The sequence below is a fragment of the Apaloderma vittatum genome, unplaced genomic scaffold (genome assembly GCF_000703405.1).
Source record: "Apaloderma vittatum isolate BGI_N311 unplaced genomic scaffold, ASM70340v1 scaffold14244, whole genome shotgun sequence".
Classification (NCBI taxonomy): Eukaryota; Metazoa; Chordata; class Aves; order Trogoniformes; family Trogonidae; genus Apaloderma; species Apaloderma vittatum.
Genome location: NW_009712282.1, coordinates 99,629 through 120,352, shown reverse-complemented (window position 1 = coordinate 120,352; position 20,724 = coordinate 99,629). Strand labels below are relative to the sequence as shown.

At 41.6% G+C, this 20,724-nt stretch overlaps 1 protein-coding gene across 1 annotated transcript in view; it reads left to right on the top strand.

Annotated features, from left to right (window-relative positions):
- The window catches only part of UNC80 (unc-80 homolog (C. elegans)), a 128,707-nt gene that overhangs the window by 9,448 nt on the left and 98,535 nt on the right, over nt 1–20,724 (top strand). The window contains 8 exon segments of the mRNA XM_009867927.1: nt 690–988; nt 3,538–3,661; nt 4,843–4,916; nt 5,369–5,508; nt 9,525–9,786; nt 15,691–15,825; nt 16,460–16,682; nt 18,148–18,288. Of these exon segments, the coding sequence (XP_009866229.1) occupies nt 690–988; nt 3,538–3,661; nt 4,843–4,916; nt 5,369–5,508; nt 9,525–9,786; nt 15,691–15,825; nt 16,460–16,682; nt 18,148–18,288 (1,398 nt within the window).

Sequence of the window (20,724 nt, the reverse complement as noted above, 5' to 3'; positions counted from 1 at the left end):
ATAATAGTTTGCTAATTGTTTTCCAGAGATAATAGAACTAGTTTTAGCAAAAGCCTTACCACCCAGTGGGCATGGGTTCCTTGAAGGAACACATATTTCTTTCAAGGCATGCTGCAGTGGCCAATTGCAGCAGGTACTTTTAATATCTTCATTTATTATTATTTTTTCTTCTTTTTATTTAGACCAATGCATGTAATTCTCAGCAGATAAGTTCATCAGTCAATGGCTAGGGCCAGATCCAAATCTAGCTTACTTTACTAGTCTTTTACTGATTTCAACAATGTTTTCAGCAAGAATTTGCTTCAAAGACATGCCAGTAGAGAACATTAACGGGACACAGCTTGAGTACCTCGCAGTGTTCACTTGTGTTTTGTCTGTTTCAATAGAGTCAAACAGACAAGACTGCGGAGGTGGCATCTCTTAGGACCACTCTATGTCAATGCATTCACTTGCCCTGTAAATGACATTGCAGGGACTGAACTGCAAATGCTGTGAAGTAAATGGAGACTTGTGAATTAGGAGGTTTCAAACATAATGAAACAGAAAGTTGGTATTTCTAATGGTAGATTTTTAATTTTCAAATGTTTATCAGGAATTTGGATGACCGGTTTTCCTCTGTGGCTCTGAAAGTTTCAACAATACCATTAATGGAAACCCTATGAGATATTGTGATGCATTTTTCCATCCAGGACATCAGGATAAGCTTGGAGTAGCTGAAACAAAGCTTCTTCACACTCTTCACTGGATGCTCCTGGAGGCCCCTCAGGACTGCAGCAATGACCGATTTGGAGGAGACAGAGGCTCTAGTTGGGGAGGGAGCAGTAGCGCCTTTATCCACCAGGCTGAAAACCAAGGATCTCCAGGACATCCCCAGCCCAGTGCCACAAATGATGAGGAAGAGAATAACAGGAGGAAGTTCTTCCAGAACTCCATGGCCACAGTGGAGCTCTTTGTGTTCCTTTTTGCTCCCCTTGTCCACAGGATTAAAGTAAGTGGAACACTCACAGGATACTTGTTTGGAGAAAACTCTGAGCAGGAAAAGAATGATTTTGTCTTTGTGCTTATTATTTAATTCAGCCTACAGTGCTCACTGGGTGACAACTGGAAGTGTTTTAACAAGATGCCAAGATATCACTGCCATCAGGAAGAAATACTTCCAATGACATGAACAATCACCACAGCATCAGACAGAAACAAAGGCAAATAAATTTGAAGGGAGCCATTTTCAGCTCTCAGGAATGTCAAAGATTGGTGGCCCTTGTGAAGTCTTTGGCATCTTGGAATCTGCAGAAAGGATTGTGAGCTTTACCTTGCCCCAGTGATTCTCAGGCATTGCTCAGAAGGGCCTTGCTAGCTTTTCAGGGATTCCACCATGGGGCTGCCAGTGGGATTTGTTGTTGTCACTACTAATCATCTTGATGCTAATTACCAAGAATGTGTGATGGTGGTATAAGCACAGCAGTGGCAAAGGCAATTGAGCATTCCTTTGTTCTGAAGTTGGAAGCAGGCTGCAGGCTTCTGTCTGCCAGGGTCCCTCTGTTGGTTTTATGAGTGCGTCAGCTTTGCAGAACGGTGTAGTGAGGAAACATTTTCTGCATGCTCTGACTCCTGCCTCTCATCTTCAGTCTTTCTGAAGGACTGCAATTTAGCCAGCTAGGTCTCAGGAGGGAAACTAGCTCTGGAGAGCAGGTGCTTCAAAAAGGTCTATAAAATCATGATGAAGGCTGTTATTTGTTCTAAAGGATTAGAATATGTAATAGAAGAGCCTTGTATGCTGCAACAGTTGAAGATAAGAAAGTACAAGAGATAAAGGATAATCTTTGGTAAAGGCAGGGGAAAGCAGGGCTGGAGAGCTAAATTCTTTCCCTACTTCTACTGAGTTCCTGTACAGTATTGGTCAATTTATTTACCCCAGTTTTTTTGTACATGTTTAGTGGTTTCACATTTTCTCCATAAACTACTCAGACGCGACAGTAAGAAATGCTGAATTCTTCCTAATGCTGCAGACACAAATGTGAGCTGCCCTTTGAGTAAATGAAATGAAACTGGAGGTAGACCCTGGCTATTAGAGATTTGGTTTAAATTTTTTTATATTGATCTTCCTGGCATGTAGTTTCCAAGGAGTTAATAACAGTATCTTAGCTTTACCTTGAAAATTTCTGAGATCTCTGAGATACTGTAGTGATGGAAAGAAAACACGCATGTTTCTGTCATCAAACCAAAGCTCAAAAAAGGTGAAGTAAATGAGGCATGTAACTGACTCACTAAGCATTGTCCCCTCCGTGTTTCACAGAGGTAGAGGTCTCAGGGGAAGAACGCTATCTGATCAGTTAACCAACGTAATGCATGTGCTCAAGGAAGATGATACGTGTTTGCACAGGCAGACCTAAATGACTGAATTCCTAACTTTGGAGAGGATTTGTTTATTTAGCAATGTGTTTTTAAATAAGGCTTTGGGGTGTTGAGTGGGATGCATGTAATCCTGTAACTTAACAACTGTAGATAATGTTGGCATGCCACCAAAAGCTAGCAGTGCAAAGTAAAAATGCAACACATGTTGCTGCTACCACTTCCAAAAGCCTTGCAAGGTGCTCCTTAGTAAAAACAGTAGTTAAAAACAAGCTTAGTTTATAACAAGGCTTGTGAGCTCAATATGACAAGTTGATACTAAAAAAGAGTAGGGAATAGAAGTGCTGGAGGGCTACAAGCAGTCAGCTCTTGCCATTCCTTTAGCTGTCTGCATCATTGATTTCCACCACTGAGGCATGTGGAGCTATGTCAACAGGAGATGGTGGTGCAGCTGTAACTATGCTGCCAGAACTGCTATTACCATGTTTGTTTACTTTATGGGGATAGCTGGACTGTATCAACATCAGTGCCTCTTAATGTAGATGTGACCTTAGATCAAGTGAGTGCACACCTGCACCTTCATCCTGCAGAGATTTACTTGGGCACTACTTTACATGATTTCAGCTACTTGCATGTGTAAAAAAATGATGGCACAAGTGTAAGTAGTATCAAGGACTGCATTAATATAGCTCAGGTACTAACAGAGCTATTAATGGTAACGTTATTGTATACTGCTATTTCATAATAATTTGTTACATTTCATGTTTTCTCAGTTTCTAAGTTAATGGTTTAATATGAAGTATTCGTATACTTTTAGGGAAAGAAGTTCAAGTTTTGTAGTTTAAATCATAAGGTTGAGATTGAATATTAAATATGAAGTGTTTATATATGATCAGATTCTTACTGACACAGGATTAACTAGTACAGAAATTTCACTTGGAAAAAACATCTTATATATTTTTCTATTGAAATTTCCCTATTATTTTTAGTAGCTGTTCTTGAAATGTATTAAGGTCTGCTGAGTAGTGTCAGTGGCTCTTGAGTTAGCATATACTTACCACAGAACTGCACATGGTATCACTCATTTCTTGTAAGAGCTGTGAATCAGAGAAATAACAACATTTTAAGACTAGAAACAACTTTCTTTTGTGTAAACTTGTGTGATACAACCTCTCTTTGTCTTCCTAGGAGTCTGACCTGACATTTCGGTTGGCGAGTGGCCTTGTTATTTGGCAGCCTATGTGGGAACACAGGCAGCCTGAAGTTTCTGCCTTCAACACTCTTGTAAAACCAATCAGGAATATCGTTACAGGTCTGTGACTTTGCTGTGGTACTGTATCTCCTGAGAGCTGGGAAACCTTTCCTTTGTTTGCCTAATGCTGCCTTATGTTCTGTAGCCATCATGTTTGAAGGAATATGTTAATCCTGCAGGAGCTAGTCAAAACTTTGAGAGTAGTTTAATGTTGTTCCCCTTCAGAGTCAACTGACATTTACATCATAATTAAATATGAGATGAGAGAGCAATCACAAATTGGAAGTGAGGAGCTCTTCAGTAGGCTTATAATTTCCTGTCGGCCTCATATCTCTGCTTCACCATATCTTCCTTAGTTGCTAAGAAGGGTAAAGGCAGTATCCAGCAGCAGCCTGTCACAGGCAGGGAAGGCTATCCCAGTCTGGCACTGAACACAAATTAACAGTGAAGAGCACACAGTTGGCAGTGTAGTGTCTCCTATCTAAAATTTGAATTTCACCATGTTATGAAATTAAATAAAGCGGTTTCAAAAGGATCCAAGGAAGGCTCAGGTTGTGAATTTGCTTCTGCATACTAGAAGAGGTTGCTCCTCCTTTGTACTTCAGTCATAATGGGACAGGAGTTGGATGCTTAGGCTTCCAAACCTTATATCTGTCCTAGTTCTAAACAAATGTTTTTACTTTTATGTTTTTAGATGATAGTTTTGCATAATTTTTACAAGGTAGTGAGTTGAAAGTTTGCTGGGTATATCACTGTAGCATTGTTTGCTTTTTATCAAAAGCACAGAACTGTAATTTTCCCAGTAGTGAAAAAGTAGTTTGCTAAATCAGATTTTTATAATGACGAGTTTATAATGACGAGTTGTTTTGGATGCCATATTTTGTTCTGAAGGCTTTGTAAACCTCTGGGACAGTCCAGAACTGAAAAAATTTAGATATTCCAAATTATTTAAAGCCATCTGTGACATCCAGCTCTTCCTCCCTCTGCTTCAAGTTCTTGAATTAAAAAGTAGGATTTCAGCCCTGGAACTAACAAAAGGAACTAGTCCTAAGTTTTCTTTGAGTGTTGGAACTCAAAGAGTGTTGGAACTCAGAGATTTTTTGTACACAATGTTGTTGACAAGTCTGCAGCAAAAAGATGTTGCTTTGGGTTTGGTTTTGCTTTCTGGTTTATCCTTTCAGTGGTACGTTTTAATATGAGAGGTGATCCCTGAAATGTTCTCCTTTGACTTCTTTTCTCAGCTAAGAGAAGTTCTCCTACCAACAATCAGAGAGTAACTTGTGAATCTCCTAATCTGGACAGTGGACATACTGAGGTAAATTCTGTCCTAAGATTAGACAAACATGAATAAGGACCTGAGGGAGGAGGGAGATTACTATTGAAACAGCACTTGCAGTTACCATCCTAAAGTATTCTATCTCCAGCAATTACATTTCTTCACAGTTCTTCTGAAGGCTCCTGTCCTCGTATGCAGTGGATTCAAAGGGCATTGCCTATAGTTGTCAGGATCTCCTTGTCCTTATCGTGTCTTATAAGATGGAAGCCTGATCTTATGTATTTTCTTGGAGCAAGACCTCTGTCTTACCCTTTGCCTGTACAATGGCTAGTACTGAGAAGCTCCAGGCTTGATCACTTTCTTTGTGGTATTACCACGGTATTATGGTATAAGTAATAGCCATGTCTAAACACAAACTGCAGTAAGAAAACTAATATGGACGAGATAAATATGTTTATATACTTATTTTCTTTTATTAAAACTATCCAAAGGGACTACAGGTGGTCTGTGAGACAACGCAGCCAGATTCTGTACCTCCAAAGGCCACTGTTTCGGCATGCCATCGTGGAAATTCCTTGGATGGAAGCATGTCCTCCCAAACCTCTCAGGAGAGAGGTACCGCACGTCCCAGGTACAAACCCTTTCAGCAGAAAGTTAAGCTTGTGTTAGTCAATGGTGGAGGTCACAGAAATCCATTATCTTGTATCAGCTGTTGTCAGTACACATCAAGTGTTCTGGATGTTTATCTCAAACAGTTCAATGAATCTCAGTTCTGGGTGATGAACAAGGTGGACACTTGATATTCAATGCCACTTTCGCTGGAGAAGTCTCTAACTGGCCTGTTGGGACAGTTGTTTTCTGATGTGTTGGTTTCTTAGAATTAAGGACGCTAACAAATAACCTGCAGGTTGAATGCTCCATAGCTGGATTCAGCCTCAGGCAACTAATACTGTTTCTGTTTTCCTTCTGATCAAATTTCCTTGCCCTTTAGGAAAGCATTTTTGCAAGCTTCTCTCCATTGCTTTCATTATGTCTTTTCTGCATCCTGCTGCTTAGCTTGCTTTAGGCTACAGGCCCAAAGGAACAGACTAACAAAGAAGCACAGCCACACATTCTCCCAGCTTGCCCTGTGGAGGTCAGGCCATGATTTTCTGGCATGGTGCTGACAAATTAACTTCTTTAAATCTAGATTTGGGCAGGTAAAGAAAGAACCAGATTTTCAGTAGTGCTGGCTGCTCAGTAGTGCCGAAAATCTGTTGCGGGTTAGGGCTAGGCTGGCCACTAAATGAAGGTGATATATGTTTTCAGGAGGTGGAGAGGGAGGGAAGCCTAACTATATTGTTAAGGTCTTGATGCATTTAGGAATGTCACTTAAACTCCTCCTGAAAATTTTGGTCGTGTTGCTTATCTCTTTTGGAAAATGTCATATCCAAAACACTGCAGGGTTTTAAGAAATTGCTTCATTACAGTGACAGAAGAAATGTGGGATGGAGTGGGTTTCTGGATATAATCTAGGAATGGCTCTGATTTCTCAAAAAGGGGTTTGGTGCACCCTGTCACTGGTGGAAAGGGCAATGCTATTCTCCAAGTCTCTGATCCCATCAGGAGGATTCCCTTTGGATTTTGTATCGAGCCTGCTGCCAGTTCTGTGCCTTTATTTAATTTGCATTAATGTGAGCCAGTAAAACTGAAGTTGGGGACAGAAGTGCCATTCTGTGTGTGAACACTACTGCTCAGAGTGCACAGCTGTAAAATATAAGCAGCCTTTTAAGAAGACAGAATCAGGTGATCAATTTGTCAAGCTGGGTCTGGTGGTTGCTATGGGGATGAAGCTTCAGACAGGCTTTGAAGATAGCATTATTATGCTTCCTTATTTGCAGGACTCATTGATCAGTTAAAACTGTACAGGGAGCTTTGGTTGCCAAGCAACAGACAACTGGGGAACAAATGTTGTTTACTTACCAACAGCCGCAGTATTCCTTTGTCCTTGGACGGGGGTTGAAAGAAGGCTGCCTTTCCACTCTCCCTGCAGTCACAGGCAACCAAGAACTGATTATATGAACACTAGATTTCCCTCTAAATGAAGTACAGAGTTTAATTTCTGATTCCTCAGACACTTCTTGAGCAAATGGCTTGTTCCTCTCGTCCTGGCTAATTATCCCTGCTCCACTCAATGTAATTCTCCATTTACAGATGATATAGCTTAACGCTGAAGCAAATAAAGCCACAGCCCTTTAGCCAGCCTGCTGCCTTGAATACACTGCCTGGGAAATAGACTTTGCAGGAAGGACTTTAGTGACAAATATTTCATAAGTAGAACATGCCTCGCTCCAGGCTCTGTTGTGCCTCAGGTTTGCCTATGCGGCATACAGAGGAGTATCAAACACTCTTTAGACTCACACACTGATCTGGATCCTGCAAAGTGACCAGGTAGCCATGCATCATCCTTTACAACTGCTGCTGAGTCGATAGGCTTTATTTCCTTTGCTGGGATGTTTTGAACATCCTAGCTATTCTCATGTGTTTTTTACAGGCTGCATCTACGTGATACAATCTTGACTGTGATAAAAACAGTCTTCACATCAGATTTATGGGGAAAACTTTATAGCATATTTCCATTTATCATTGTTTTCTCCTTCCTAATTCAGGTTTTTGTAACAGCTCATTTTTAAGTCATCAAACGTGTAACATTTTTACCTGGAATACAGCACCAGTGGATAAGCTTTCAATCTATAGATTGCATACAGTGACATATGTTGACACAGACGGGCTGGTCTGCTGTTGCCAAGTGCCTTCAACGTTGCCCTGTGGGGCTGGCAGCAAATAAGCTCCTGCAGATTTGAGTTCTAGTTGTGTACAATGCTCCAAGCCCAGTCTTGCCACCTGCTCCCCCTTTCCAGGCGTGTAATGTGGAGCAGGGTTCACATGATTCCAAATGATGTCAGTGTTCACTGCACACTTCTTTCTCCTTTGCCAGCCCTGTATCTACCTTGGATGCAGAGGACAGCTTTGTGGCACTGGGCAGTGATCCAGAAAATCCACTTCAAGCATGTGCTTCACTTTACACACTTAGAGGTTCCACTGGTCAGTATTGCCACTTGTTCCCTAATGCTTTGCTGGACTGTGGCCTTGGACACCTCTGTTCAGAATTTGGTGGTACCCAGCTGGAGATGGGATGTCCTGCCAATGCTATTTGCATGTTGTTTAGCAGAGCTGGTCATATAAATGGGTTTTAAAAAAACTCAGATACCTTGTGATGATTCCCAAATGCCCAAGAATAAAATTCATGGAAGTGCTGTTGATTTTTATAGAATCTCAAAATCACAGAGGTACTCAGTTCACAGAGGTGTGTTTCTAACACACTGAGTGGAACCACTTGAATTGTGTACTTTGGCAGGGGGAAAAAAAAAAAAACAACACATCTCCAGAGTTCCCATCCCCAGCATTTCACACCTTCTTTTGCCATGTGATTCTCATTCCCCTGACTCCCTTTCAGTGCTTCTTTTCTGACAGATTGTATCCTTAAACCTAGTGACTGTAGAGAGGGTAGATCAGGCCAGTGCTCTGCTGGGAAACAAGTAGCATAAAAATGAATAATGAAAAACTTGGGGCCTTTTATTGCAGTAATATTGGCTCTAAAAACAGATATGATACTTTTGAAATGTGAAATCTCTGGAGTCTCATTTCTGAGGCTTACTATGATACCTTGCTTTTGCATGCACTAACTTGTACGATACTTAGGAAATTTTGTACCCATCAGGAAAACACACTACCTGAAAGACAGGAAAAGGATAATAAAGGCTAAAAATGGTGTCTCTGACAGTAACTTGTATAAGAATTGGTTTAATTGGCTTAAAGGGTTAACTAACTTAGCTGCCCTCACTGCTTCCTCTTAAGTCCTGATGTGTACAAATGTGAACCATTCCTAAATATCTATTACTAGTATCTGAACAAAAGATGCTCAAGGGTTGTCTTTTTCCAGCTGAACAAATTACTCGGTGCCGATGCTGGCGGCTTATCTTCAGACTACAATTTAAGAATGCAACCCCATCCAAGAAAACACTTAACAAAGCATGTACTTGAGTCCTCTAGGGAGCTGAAAGCTAAATATACACCTACATGTTTTCCGTAATCCTGTCCTCAGTCAAGGCCTTAGTCCCAAAGAGTCAGTTTCAAATGTCCCTGCAAGCTCAGGCAGGTACAGCTCTGAGCACATCCTGGTGATTTCTGCACATGGCAGGAGAATGAGAATTGCTAACAGCTCTTGATGAATGGCTAAATTTTAGGCCTCTTAGTAGAGCTCTTGGGTCTTTTGGGTTGATCCAGCATGTATGCTAGGACAGAACCTGTTTCCAACTAATATGTAATACGGAGCAGGGTTTACATGATTCCAAATGGTGTCAGTGTTCACTGCACACTTCTTTCTCCTTTGCCAGCCCTGTATCTACCTTGGATGCAGAGGACAGCTTTGTGGCACTGGGCAGCGATCCAGAAAATTTTGTGGTATCAAGAATGACCCCTTAAGAACAGTCAAACATACCAGCCCAACAGATCATCATTGAGTGGTTCTTTATTCAGAGAACTGAGTGTCTAAGAAGGGCTAAGGAGCCTCACAACTAACATTTCTACTTCTGCTTTTTGGAACAGGGTGTCCTTGGTGATCCCGCCATGCCAGAAGTCTCGCTATGCCACATACTTTGATGTGGCAGTGCTGCGCTGCCTGCTGCAGCCACATTGGTCTGAGGAGGGCACACAGTGGTCACTCATGTACTACCTGCAGAGGCTGAGGCATATGCTACAGGAAAAGCCAGAGAAGCCACCTGAGCCAGAAATCACTCCTTTACCAAGACCTCGCAGCAGCTCAATGGTGGCTGCTGCACCCTCTCTGGTGAATACCCACAAAACTCAGGTAAGCAGTTGCTGTCAGTAAGAAAATAGCAACTGTTGTGGTGATGCTGGCAAGGGATGACTGGACAACTAGTGAAAAGCACAGCTTTGGTGCTGGTTAACTGCCCAGAGGTCAGATACGTGCATCGCTTCAGAAGGAGATCCTCAGAATGATGAGGGTTTTGAAGGCAGAGTCTGGTGCTGGTGACTGCTGAAAGCTTGAGGGTTAATTTGGAATAATTAGTCTAAGGTGAACTGTGATAACATTGGGTTTTAATATGAGAATATACTAATGTATTTGTCAGACCGCCTTTGTGTTACAGTGTAATACTTAGGACACACTGATCTTCTTTGATGTAACCCCTCAAATAGGAGAAAAGGAACTTGTTACAGTGCTGCACACTCCAGGCAAACACTTGGGTTGAAATACTGTGGCAGACTTTACAAACAGTGGCAGTGAGCAAAAGTTCTTCATTTTGTTACCTCTTTACCTGCTGTTATTGTATAACGTTTACCTTTACATTTGCCAACAAAACCTCAGGAGACAAACTGACCTAAAAGGTGTCAATACTTGCTCCCTGTTTTGCTGGAAAAAGAACCCCAGGCTCCCGACCTTGGTGTAGTAAAGATCTTTGTGTTAGAGCTTAAATGTTTTTCTTTTGGGGTAGCTCACTCTTGTTCCAGGGATAAAAAGTGAATGCTACTGCAGTGTCAGTTAATCTTCTTGTTGATTTGTGCTACTTTTAGGTTGTACACTCTTCTCCTGTCGTGGGCTTTTAACAGCAAATTCTGATTTACTGAGTTGATAGAGCTGCTGAAGAAAATTTAATAGATTCTATTTTTGCAGTCCAATTTTATGTCATACCTAAAGTAAAAGGCTCTATCTTCTGTTAATGTTGCTGTCAAATGTCTTTTCTGAGTCAGAACTCTCTGAATTTTTGATTTTTTTTTGTCAAAATCCTTGCTTTCAGTATTGTAGAGTTGTAACAGCTTTTGACTTGTCATTTTACAACAGAGGGCGAAAAAGCTTTTCTCCTGTACTGTTCATAAGCCAGAAGACAAGCATAAACAATGTAAATATTAGTATTATTATTTTTAAACCTCAGGATTTTATAGCCATTCTTAGGATTTTTATGAGGGCTGGTGGTTACTCGTGGTTTTAAGGGCTCAGCATCATCAATATTGTTTAAACTATATTATGCTTTAGTATCGTTTCTGTAAAATGTTGCTTCTTCCACCCCTGTAAAAGCTTGACATATCTCCATAAAGGCCAGGTGAATTACTATTCAGTCTTAATCTACCTTTGCATGGGGATTTGGCAGGATTGCTGTGCCTGTCCAGAAAATCCTCCTTAATATTATCTCCTGGAGGGAGAATTGGAAGATATTGCTGTTGATGTGATTCACAGTTTCCATGCACATACTGTTTCTTTGCCCTTGCTCATAACAGCACGGTTATTCTGCACATTAGCAAGTTTAGCTGCTGATGCAACAGGGAGTGCAGTCAGTGATTCTCAGCACAGTGGCAGCATGACTGGGGCTGTCTTCCACAGGCACTGGTAGCACTGATATTGTGCTCGTTCTTCTCTATGTACTCTGAAAGACTTCGCTCTTTTCACACACTTGGCTACATTTTGCTTTTCCAGGCTGTTTCTCTTGCAGAAGATTCCTTTACTCAGTTGCTCTTCACTAACATTTTTCTGTTAAATCCATTTGGCAATTCCACTGGGTACTTTCTAGCTGTTAATGTGAGAACTCTGTCCAGGGCATTCTTCCCCCTGTGGCTGTGTTTGATTGCTTTTGGTAACCTCTGTGTCAGTCCTGTATATTTTTACTGTACTTCATCAAATTGGAATCCATTTAAAAAGGTTTCCAATTTGTTATGCAGAACAGCTGTGATGGAGAAGGTGAAACGGTTTTCCATGCAGCAGAACTTTCAGCTCCTGCCCTCCTTTTCTACCACTCTGAGGACTGAAATCTGTGCAGTGCAGAGAGACACCTAGGCTCTGTTTCATCCCAGCCAACTGTGAGGACTTAACTGCTGTTCTTAAATTTAGAGTATCATCACTCAAGACTCTCTGCTAGTCAGAGGAGAGCATGGCACCTCCAGAGGGCTACGACTTGTCATTTATTTCTCTCAACACAAGGGGTTTATATTGAGACTCCACAAGCTCATCTGACACAGCGATATGCTTAAAGCCTTCTTTTTTGGTCTAAATCTTAAATTCCTAACACAATGTCATCATTTCTTCTCAAAGGTTGATCAAGAATTTCCCCAAAATATTGCTACTCTGTGTTTTAGCAGGATAGATTTAAAGTGGCAGGCAAAACTGATTAAAGACAAAACCAGCTGCCTGCAAATCACATCAGGGATTCGTAGATTTCTCTGGTAAATCCACATTCTTTCTATTGTTCTGCAGTTTATCAGGGTAACTTCCTGCATCTCCCTAAACCTCAGCAAAGCTCTCATACTTCTTGTTGTTTTCTGTATGCTTGAAATCACATTTCAGAGATAAGCCTGGGCTAAAGCAGTTGGAATCGGGAGAATGTGAGAAACGTCCTCCATGTATTGCCTTGTAAACCGAGCAGTAAAGTGGAAAAAGATTCAGTGCAGCATGCTAGCACTCCTTGTAGCACAGGAAAAGGGGTACTGGATGGAGTGTGAATAAAATTAATACTAGCTTCTTCTAGAAAGTGACTTTAGTCTAAACACATTTCCGACCTGGCAATATGTGACAACCTGCATTGTACTTGTACGCAGTGAATTTAATGTAAGGACAGGTCTAGGAAATGAAACCTTCAGAGGCTCACAAACCTCTACAGTCTGGCACTAACATTGCAGGGACAAAGAGCCAAAGCTTAAATTACGCAGCTGTAGTGCTCGCTGCAATGCTAATGTCACAGAATCACAGAATGTCAGGAGTTGGAAGGGACCTCTTGAGATCATCTAGTCCAATCCCACTTCCAGAGCAGGATCCCCTAGGGCAGCCACACAGGAACGCATCCAGATAGATTTTGAAAGTCTTCAGAGGACGAGACTTCACAACCTCTCCAGGTAGCCTGTTCCAGTGCTCTGTTACCCTCACAGTAAAGAAGCTTCTCCTCATGTTGAGGTGGAACTTTCTTGTGTTCTAGCTTATACCCATTATTCCTTGTCCTATTACTGGGCACCACTGTGAAAAGACTGGCCCCTTCTTCTTGACACCCACTCCTCAGATATTTATATACATTAATAAGGTCCCCTCTCAGCCTTCTTTTTTCCAAGACTAAACAGCCCCAGTTCTCTCAGTCTATCTTCACAGGAGAGATGTTCAAGTCCCTTAATCATCCTTACGGCTCTCCATTGGACTCTCTCCAGTAGATCCCTGTCTCTCTTGAATTGGGGAGCCCAAAACCGGACACAATATTCCAGGTGTGGTCTCACCAGGGCAGAGTAGAGGGGGAGGAGAACTTCCCTAGACCTGCTGGACACATTTTACTTAATGCACCCCAGGATCCTGTTGGTCCTCTTGACCACAGGGGCACTTTGCTGTCCCATGGATAACTTAGTGTCCACTAGGACTACAAGGTCTTCCTCCATGAGGCTGCTTTCCAGCAGGACATCCCCTAATCTGTACTGGTGCCTGGTGTTATTCCTCCCCAGATGCAGGACTCTACACTTGTCCTTATTGAACTTCATGAGGTTCACCTTCACCCAGCTCTCCAGCCTGTCCAGATCTCATTGGATAGCAGCACAGCCTTCTGTCAGCCATCCCCTCACAGTTTTTTATCATCAGTGAATTTGCTGAGGGTGCACTCTATTCCCTCATCCAGGTTGTTGATGAAGATATTGAACAAAACTGGACCCAGTACTGATCCCTGAGGAATGGGAACACCACAGGTCACAGGCCTCCAACTTGACTCTGTGCCTCTGATCACAACCCTCTGAACTCTGTTGTTGAGCCAGTTATATCAATCCACCTCACAGTCCAATCATCTATCCCACATTTCTTGAGTTTACCTACGAGGATGTTATGGGAGACAGCCTTAGGTATATGACATCCACTGCTCTCCCTTCATCTACTCACTTGGTCACACTTTCATAGAAGGACATCAGAGTAGTCAGGCCAGATTTCCCCTCAGTAAATCCATATTGGCTACTCCTGATAACTTTCTTTTCTTCCATTTGGTTAGAGATGGCTTTCAGAATGAGTTGCTCCATCACTTTTCCGGGGATGGAGGTGAGTCTGACTGGTCCGTAGTTTCCTGGGTCCTCTTTCTTGCCTTTTTTGAAGGCTGTAGTGACATTGGCTTTCTTCCAGTCCTCAGGTACCTCTCCCATCCTCCATGATTTTTCAGTCCTTACTCTGTCCTTTTGGTGACTGTAAGCCACCTCATAAGACACTGATTTGATAATGAACAAAGATAAATCTGAAATAAATTGATATGATGTTTTCCAGTCAGAAGAGGCCAGAGAGCTGTAAAACCTAAGAACCAAGTCATACGTGGGCCTCACTGCTGAGAAACACCTGTGGTTGAATCCTGATTTGCTATCTGTTAGATTTTAGGTATGGCTCCTCCTCTGAATCTTTAGTCATATACACAAAATGGTTTAAAAACATCCCTTGACTGTAGACAACAGTGAAGAATCATCCTTCTGTAGTGTATCTGTTTCATTCTCGTGTGCATAAAATTAATGGGAAGGATTCAAGGGTGGTCTGAAAAGTCTCTGAAGAATGTGTGGCCCCTAGTAGCCCAGTACTGCAAACACTGTAACTGGTGCTTAAGGGCTTCAGCTGCAAAGACTGTCACCGACCTCTGCTGGACCTTCATATGCATAAATCTCTGATGCCTGTGTATTGCAGAGCTGGCTACCTCTGCAATATGCAGTCTGCCTAGGCAGAATCTAAACCAATACCATAGAAGTTGCTTCATCTATTGTTGCCATATGGCTGTCTCTGGATTGAAAGCAGAAAGGTATTTTAACATGACCTGGTTGTTTAGCGGAACATTTCTGGTGGGGGAGCAAGGAAGAAGAACATCTCCATTGGAAAAAAGCTGATATTTAGGCAGAAGAAAATTATCCTGAGGGAGTTTGATCAGGTCAGCTGCACAAATATCTCATGAAAAGTGGTATCAGATCTTTAATGAGAACAGATGGCCAGGAGCTGAACTTAAGCCACCTTCTGTAGCAAAACCTTTCTTTACAAGAGGTAGCTGTAATGTATTTTGCTCAGTGCAGACGGGGAGTAGACTGCCCTCTACTGAAACGACAGTGAGTTAGTTTCAAGGTTTTCATTGTCATTAGATACTCTGTGCTATAGGGGCGTTCACAAATATGAGCTATGATGAGACCTATGATGGGCAGACCTTGGAGCACTGTTATTACAAGTAAAGGATGCTTACTGATGTAGAAGTCTGAGGTTTCTTTCCTGAATAAATAATTTGATTTTTTATAAGTCAAGTCTCTTGAAGGGACAGTGCAGTTTATTGCAGTTCAGTTCCAAAATGCGTGTTTAAAGGCATATGTTAGTATGAACATATTCTCTTAGATTATAAATAAAACGCTTCAAAAAAAGTAGCTCATAAATGTAAACCAAAGCCTCAAGATCGTCAGCTACCCAGAGTCATACCTGGGATCAGAATCAGAGTAGAGTAGATGTCATGCCACTAGACCACACTGACAATGATGCCTGAGGGTTTCTGTTGCAGCACGACATGCTGTACATTTTTTCTGTTAGATAAGGTCAATAATTTTGGGAGTTTCTCAATTTTGTTTCTTGTATGGGGTTTTTTTCTTCTTTAAGTGTATGGTGTTTCGTGTAATGAATTGAAGGTCTTTTTCCTCTATAGTGCTCCTGTGACAGCTCTTGGATGTAGGATGTTTTTTTTAAGCTGATTATCCTTTATTTCTCCTCATGCTTACTGACTTCTTTTGGGAGCTGCAGGATCTTACAGTGAAATGTAATGAGGAAGAAAAATCACTAAGCACAGAAGCGTTTTCCAAGGTTTCACTGACCAACCTACGTAGACCAGCAGTTCCAGATCTTTCCACAGACCTGGGGATGAACATTTTCAAAAAGGTGAGTGGAAGAAAATTGTGCTTTAGTTTACCTATGATTCAGCACCTCAATGTCCTGCTAAGTAGCAGCTGAAAGTCTGCTTGGACTATATAATCTTGCCACATTTGAGATTGATATCTCTTTTCATTGGAACTGATTTTCTGTGAAATTACGTAGCTTTTTATATGCATGTTCCAAACAGAATACTAAAATCTTTATTCAGATAACTATCCTGCTGGAAGTGTATGAGGGGAGGGTACTCAGTGCTGATTTTTATATACTGGTGCTCACTGTATTTCCAGCTAATTCAGTGAATTCTTTTGATGTTTTTACCTCATGAAGCTCCGGGTTTGCAACCATCCAAGCTACTTAGCAGGCTTTTGTGGATTCTGGTAATCTAGCTCATGGTCTGAGAATATCATAAAACTATACAAGGACTTCCATCCCAGCCTACGGAAAGACTGAGTTCCTTTAAATACTCATATGGTTCCAGAGTGCAGATCATTGCTGTCGGGATAAATGGCCAAGGTAAAAATCTCAGAGTGGAATGTTGTACTGGGGATACACATCTGCGTTATCTTTTTCCCTGAAATGGTATTTTGGCATGCCTTAAAGCCTCTACTTGCTATCATATCTGCTCCTCTTCCTCCTGCAGTTTAAGAGCCGCAAAGAGGACAGGGAGCGTGAGCGCAAAGGGTCAATTCCTTTCCACCACACTGGGAAGAAACGGCAACGAAGGATGGGAGTGCCTTTCCTTCTCCATGAGGATCATTTAGATGTCTCGCCCACTCGAAGCACTTTTTCTTTTGGCAGTTTCTCTGGAATTGGAGAGGACCGGCGTGGCATTGAGAGAGGAGGATGGCAAACCACGATATTAGGTGAGATGTTGTTATCTCTGCTCCAAGTTCTGTGTTATTCCTGTCCTGAACATTCATGAAGCAACAGAGGCTCTTTATTTCTTTATCTATTGTGTTGCCACCTTATGTCCTTGGCTTTATTTGGAGCATTACACACCTGTTTGTAGAAGTGGCAACTCTGCTGACAACAGACCTTGAATGACTTAGGTTTTAGTTCACTTTTTCTCTGTAAACTACCATCTCTACTGGAATAATAGCTACTATAGCAACCTGTAATGATGTCTGAACCACCTGAATACATTTTCCCTGAGTGGCAGCAAGCATTGCACAACTGCAGCTTAAATAGATTCAAGGAATTGTTGCAACCTCTTCTTTTAAAGAAAAGTCTCTGGAGAGGCAGCAACATGGTCATCAGGAGTATGACAAAAAATATTCAGTCTTCTTCAAGTGAATATTGGATACAATATAAGTAGGTTATTGTCTCTCATAATGAGACTTACACTGTCTTGATACTGCAAAGATACAGTGTTTAATTCTAAATATTGGCTCCTTCAAGCTTCCAAGTTCACTGAACAGTGTCTAGGCATCGTGTCTCTTTCACAAACTTACTCCTGATGTCATAAATTTTCATCCTGGCACCCTCCCTTGGAGATGATAGGCAGCAAAATGATTGCCTAAGGCCATGCTAGAGCCTTCTCATTTTAATCAGCTTAGATGGCATCATTTTCATAAGCTCTCCATTGTAAACATGTCCTTCTTTGGGACAGAGGACTGTGATTAACCAAGTGAATTTTTAAAGATTCATGTGTGTTTTGTCATGGCTGAAATAAAAACACCTACAGATTTGATCAAGAACAACAAACTTAGTATCCAAATCCTCCTTTCCATATCTTGAGTAGTTCAAAAAGTTTGTTAAATTTTGACCTCAGGGGCTTCAGATTCTTGTCCTGACTTAACCTACAGTTCTTTCTTTCTGATATCTCAGTGAAATCATGTATTTCAGATCCGATGGTCAACAGCTCCTGCCTACTTCAGAGAGAGTCCCCCTCTTTCAGTAGGTTCTTTTGATTTGTATTTTATTCTATTCCTGAAGAACTTCCTTTGCTTTAGCACTTCACATACTAATATACCTAAATCTTTTGGACAAGTGTAGAAGAAATTAAATTCCTATGACTTGTCCAAAGATGGACTCTTTTTGTGCTGAGCAATCTTATTTTCCTGAAGCTGCTAGTGGGTGACAGTGTGGATGTCAGCTAAATTAGTATGTGCTGAGGGCAAGAGCCTTGCAGAGAGTTTGTACCTTCGGTCTTTATGTCAACGAACTCCTGCAAGGTATCCCTCCGTCATGTTTGGTTCTGCTTCACAGGGTCCTGGAAGGCCTTGACTTTTGCAGACTCCAATCCTTCGATTTCTAACCTCAGCTACTGTCTCTTGCCTCCAAGCACCTCTCAGATGAGCAAGTATCCATTTCTTGTCTTCACCCTAGGAAAGTTTACCAGACGAGGGAGCTCTGACACAGCAACGGAGATGGAGAGCCTGAGCGCCAGGCATTCGCACTCCCACCACACGCTGGTCTCTGATCTGCCTGACCACTCAAACAACCATGGAGAGAACACAGTCAAAGAAGGTAAATTGAACACATCAGGAAAGAAACACTTTGCTGAAATATCAACTTCAAGAAACTGAGGAAGTGTTATGGTTTCCATGCATGAATATATGACTAGTATTTTCCTTTTTTTTATCCTGCATCTCTTGAGGTATTTTTTGGGTCTGTGTAATTTGGAACAATGCTCCAAATATATCTTGTTTGTCTGGTGTGGTTTGTCAAAAAGAACTGTAGCCATCAACAGGAGAAGGCAGGGTTTGGGTTTTTTATTCACTTTTCCACAACTAGCACAAAATTTCGCCAGAAACTTGGGTGTGCTAACTTCAGTGGTTTCGTAGGGAATCTTGTGGTATTTAATGCCCCTTCACAGTCCACAGCTGCTGGATTGTGCTGAAAATCACAGTTTTTTCTTAATTGTCCTTTTTTTGAATAGAAACCTGGTTTTGAAATTTACTCGAAGCCTCCCTGGAGCCTGTCTGTCTTGGAGGCCTCGGCAGAAGTAGCAATGCCAGTGTGACCAGAGTCGGAGAAGCCCTGGTGAGATGAAGTCTGCTCCAGAAGGAAGAGTCTTTCTGTTGGCAGGGCAACACGACCCTTGTCAAACAATATTAGCCAAACAGAGGAAAGCTCTCTTATGTCAGCAGAGCTGTCTGTGCCAGAGCACTTTTCTGGCAATGAACCTACTGCCTAAACGCAGTGATTTTTATTTTCTCACTCATGTGTAGTGCTACTGACAAAACCTGGCCATAGAGATTGGGCCTAACTCGTGGCAAGTGCAACCTTAAACCTTGATGAGGGAACAGGATATCACATACCCTGTGGAGCAGGGCACAGTCTGTCTCAGCACAAACTGTCAGGCAACTTACCTAGGAGGCTACACATGCACTCAGATATCACGCTATGTGCTGTAGCCTTGGAGCTCTCAAAGATCCGTGCTCTTTCAGCACAGCAAATCTGTATAGTCTTGAGAGGGGATGGATTTGCATCATCTGTGGTCCAGAGCGGGCACACTTCCTTCATCTCTGCTGTGTCTCCTGCTCAAAGCTCTTCTGGATCAATTTTACAGAGTTTATCTTCCCAACCTGCATTTGTTCTATGGGACAGTAATCCTACTCACTACACTGGCTTCCTAGCCAAATATTTTCTAAAAAAGTAGCCATATGCAGTTCTTGTTTTTCTAGTTGTACCCCAGGTATAATTTTGCAGCCAACTATATGAATAATAGGACAAATCATACTATTTCTAGTAATAGTCTATGACTTTGAATGAACCATTCTACAGTTAGAGAAAAAGTACGAATATTGCTTACTTCTTTTGTATTGTGTGACGTGGAATATCCAAGCATGCTGGTCATTCACAATTTCCCATCTGTTGTCTATTTTCCCTGGTCAGGAGATGCTTGATAATGAACTCATTTCTTCTGGCTGACACACTGAAAAGCAGAGATGAAAAATTAGTTATGTCCCAGGCAGCTGCTCAAGAGGAGTCATGGGCACATGCTGCAGGCATGCATGGATGTAAATAAAGAGTCCTTAGTCCTCCTTCCTACCTCTGTGAGTTCCATCCAGCAGTCAGTCCTATCAGTGATAATAAAATACAGATTCAACATGGAAAAGTTACTTTATGTAGGATTTGGATGTGGATTTTTGTTCCTAATTTCAAAATAAACTGAGAAAAACCTTAGTGAAACGAAAAATAGCTACGCCTGGATAATCATCAAACTTGGTAGCTCAGGAACTAAATTTACTAATTCCATCAATATTATTATGTTCACCACACAAATGTCAGTGAATGGCATTAAAAAGTCACGGCTGCCAGCAAGAAATCCTCTGATTACAGGAAGCTAATTCTTGCCGTGATCATTGACCGAATTGTAGCCTAGTTCAAGGTATCACTATCAGCCTTAGAACATTTTTCCTAATAAATGGTGCTAGTTTAGTACTGGCATGGTTGCACATACTATCTGGAAAGGTAGTCATTGCTCTGGCAAGTTGGTATTTGCATAATATAACCAGTCTATCGCTGAGTCAGTGCTTGAAGATTCTGATTAGATGTATGCTGTTTTATTCATTATAACTCATTAAATAGCCTTACATAGGGATTCTTCGTTCCTCCATAGCCCTGTTACTGTACTGTCTGGCAGAAAGTGGTCCAGTCAATGCTGTGGGACACATAGGGTCTTTCAACACTACAGGATGTATAAACACACTTACAGAGCACTAAATGTGGGAAATTACTGACATCATGGCTTGGAGTTCAGCATGAGTTTCAAAACCATGGTGAATCCTTGATAAAAATTGTCCCATGTATCCAGAATGCTATCACCACCTGAGCTAACCAATTTAAAGTTAAGTTTGGCTATGTCATGATGTCCCCTCTCTGAGCACTGTGAACTTAGACACCATGTTGCCATTCTCATCAGTCAGCTTTGCATTTTGGAGATGGTTTAGGCTGTCA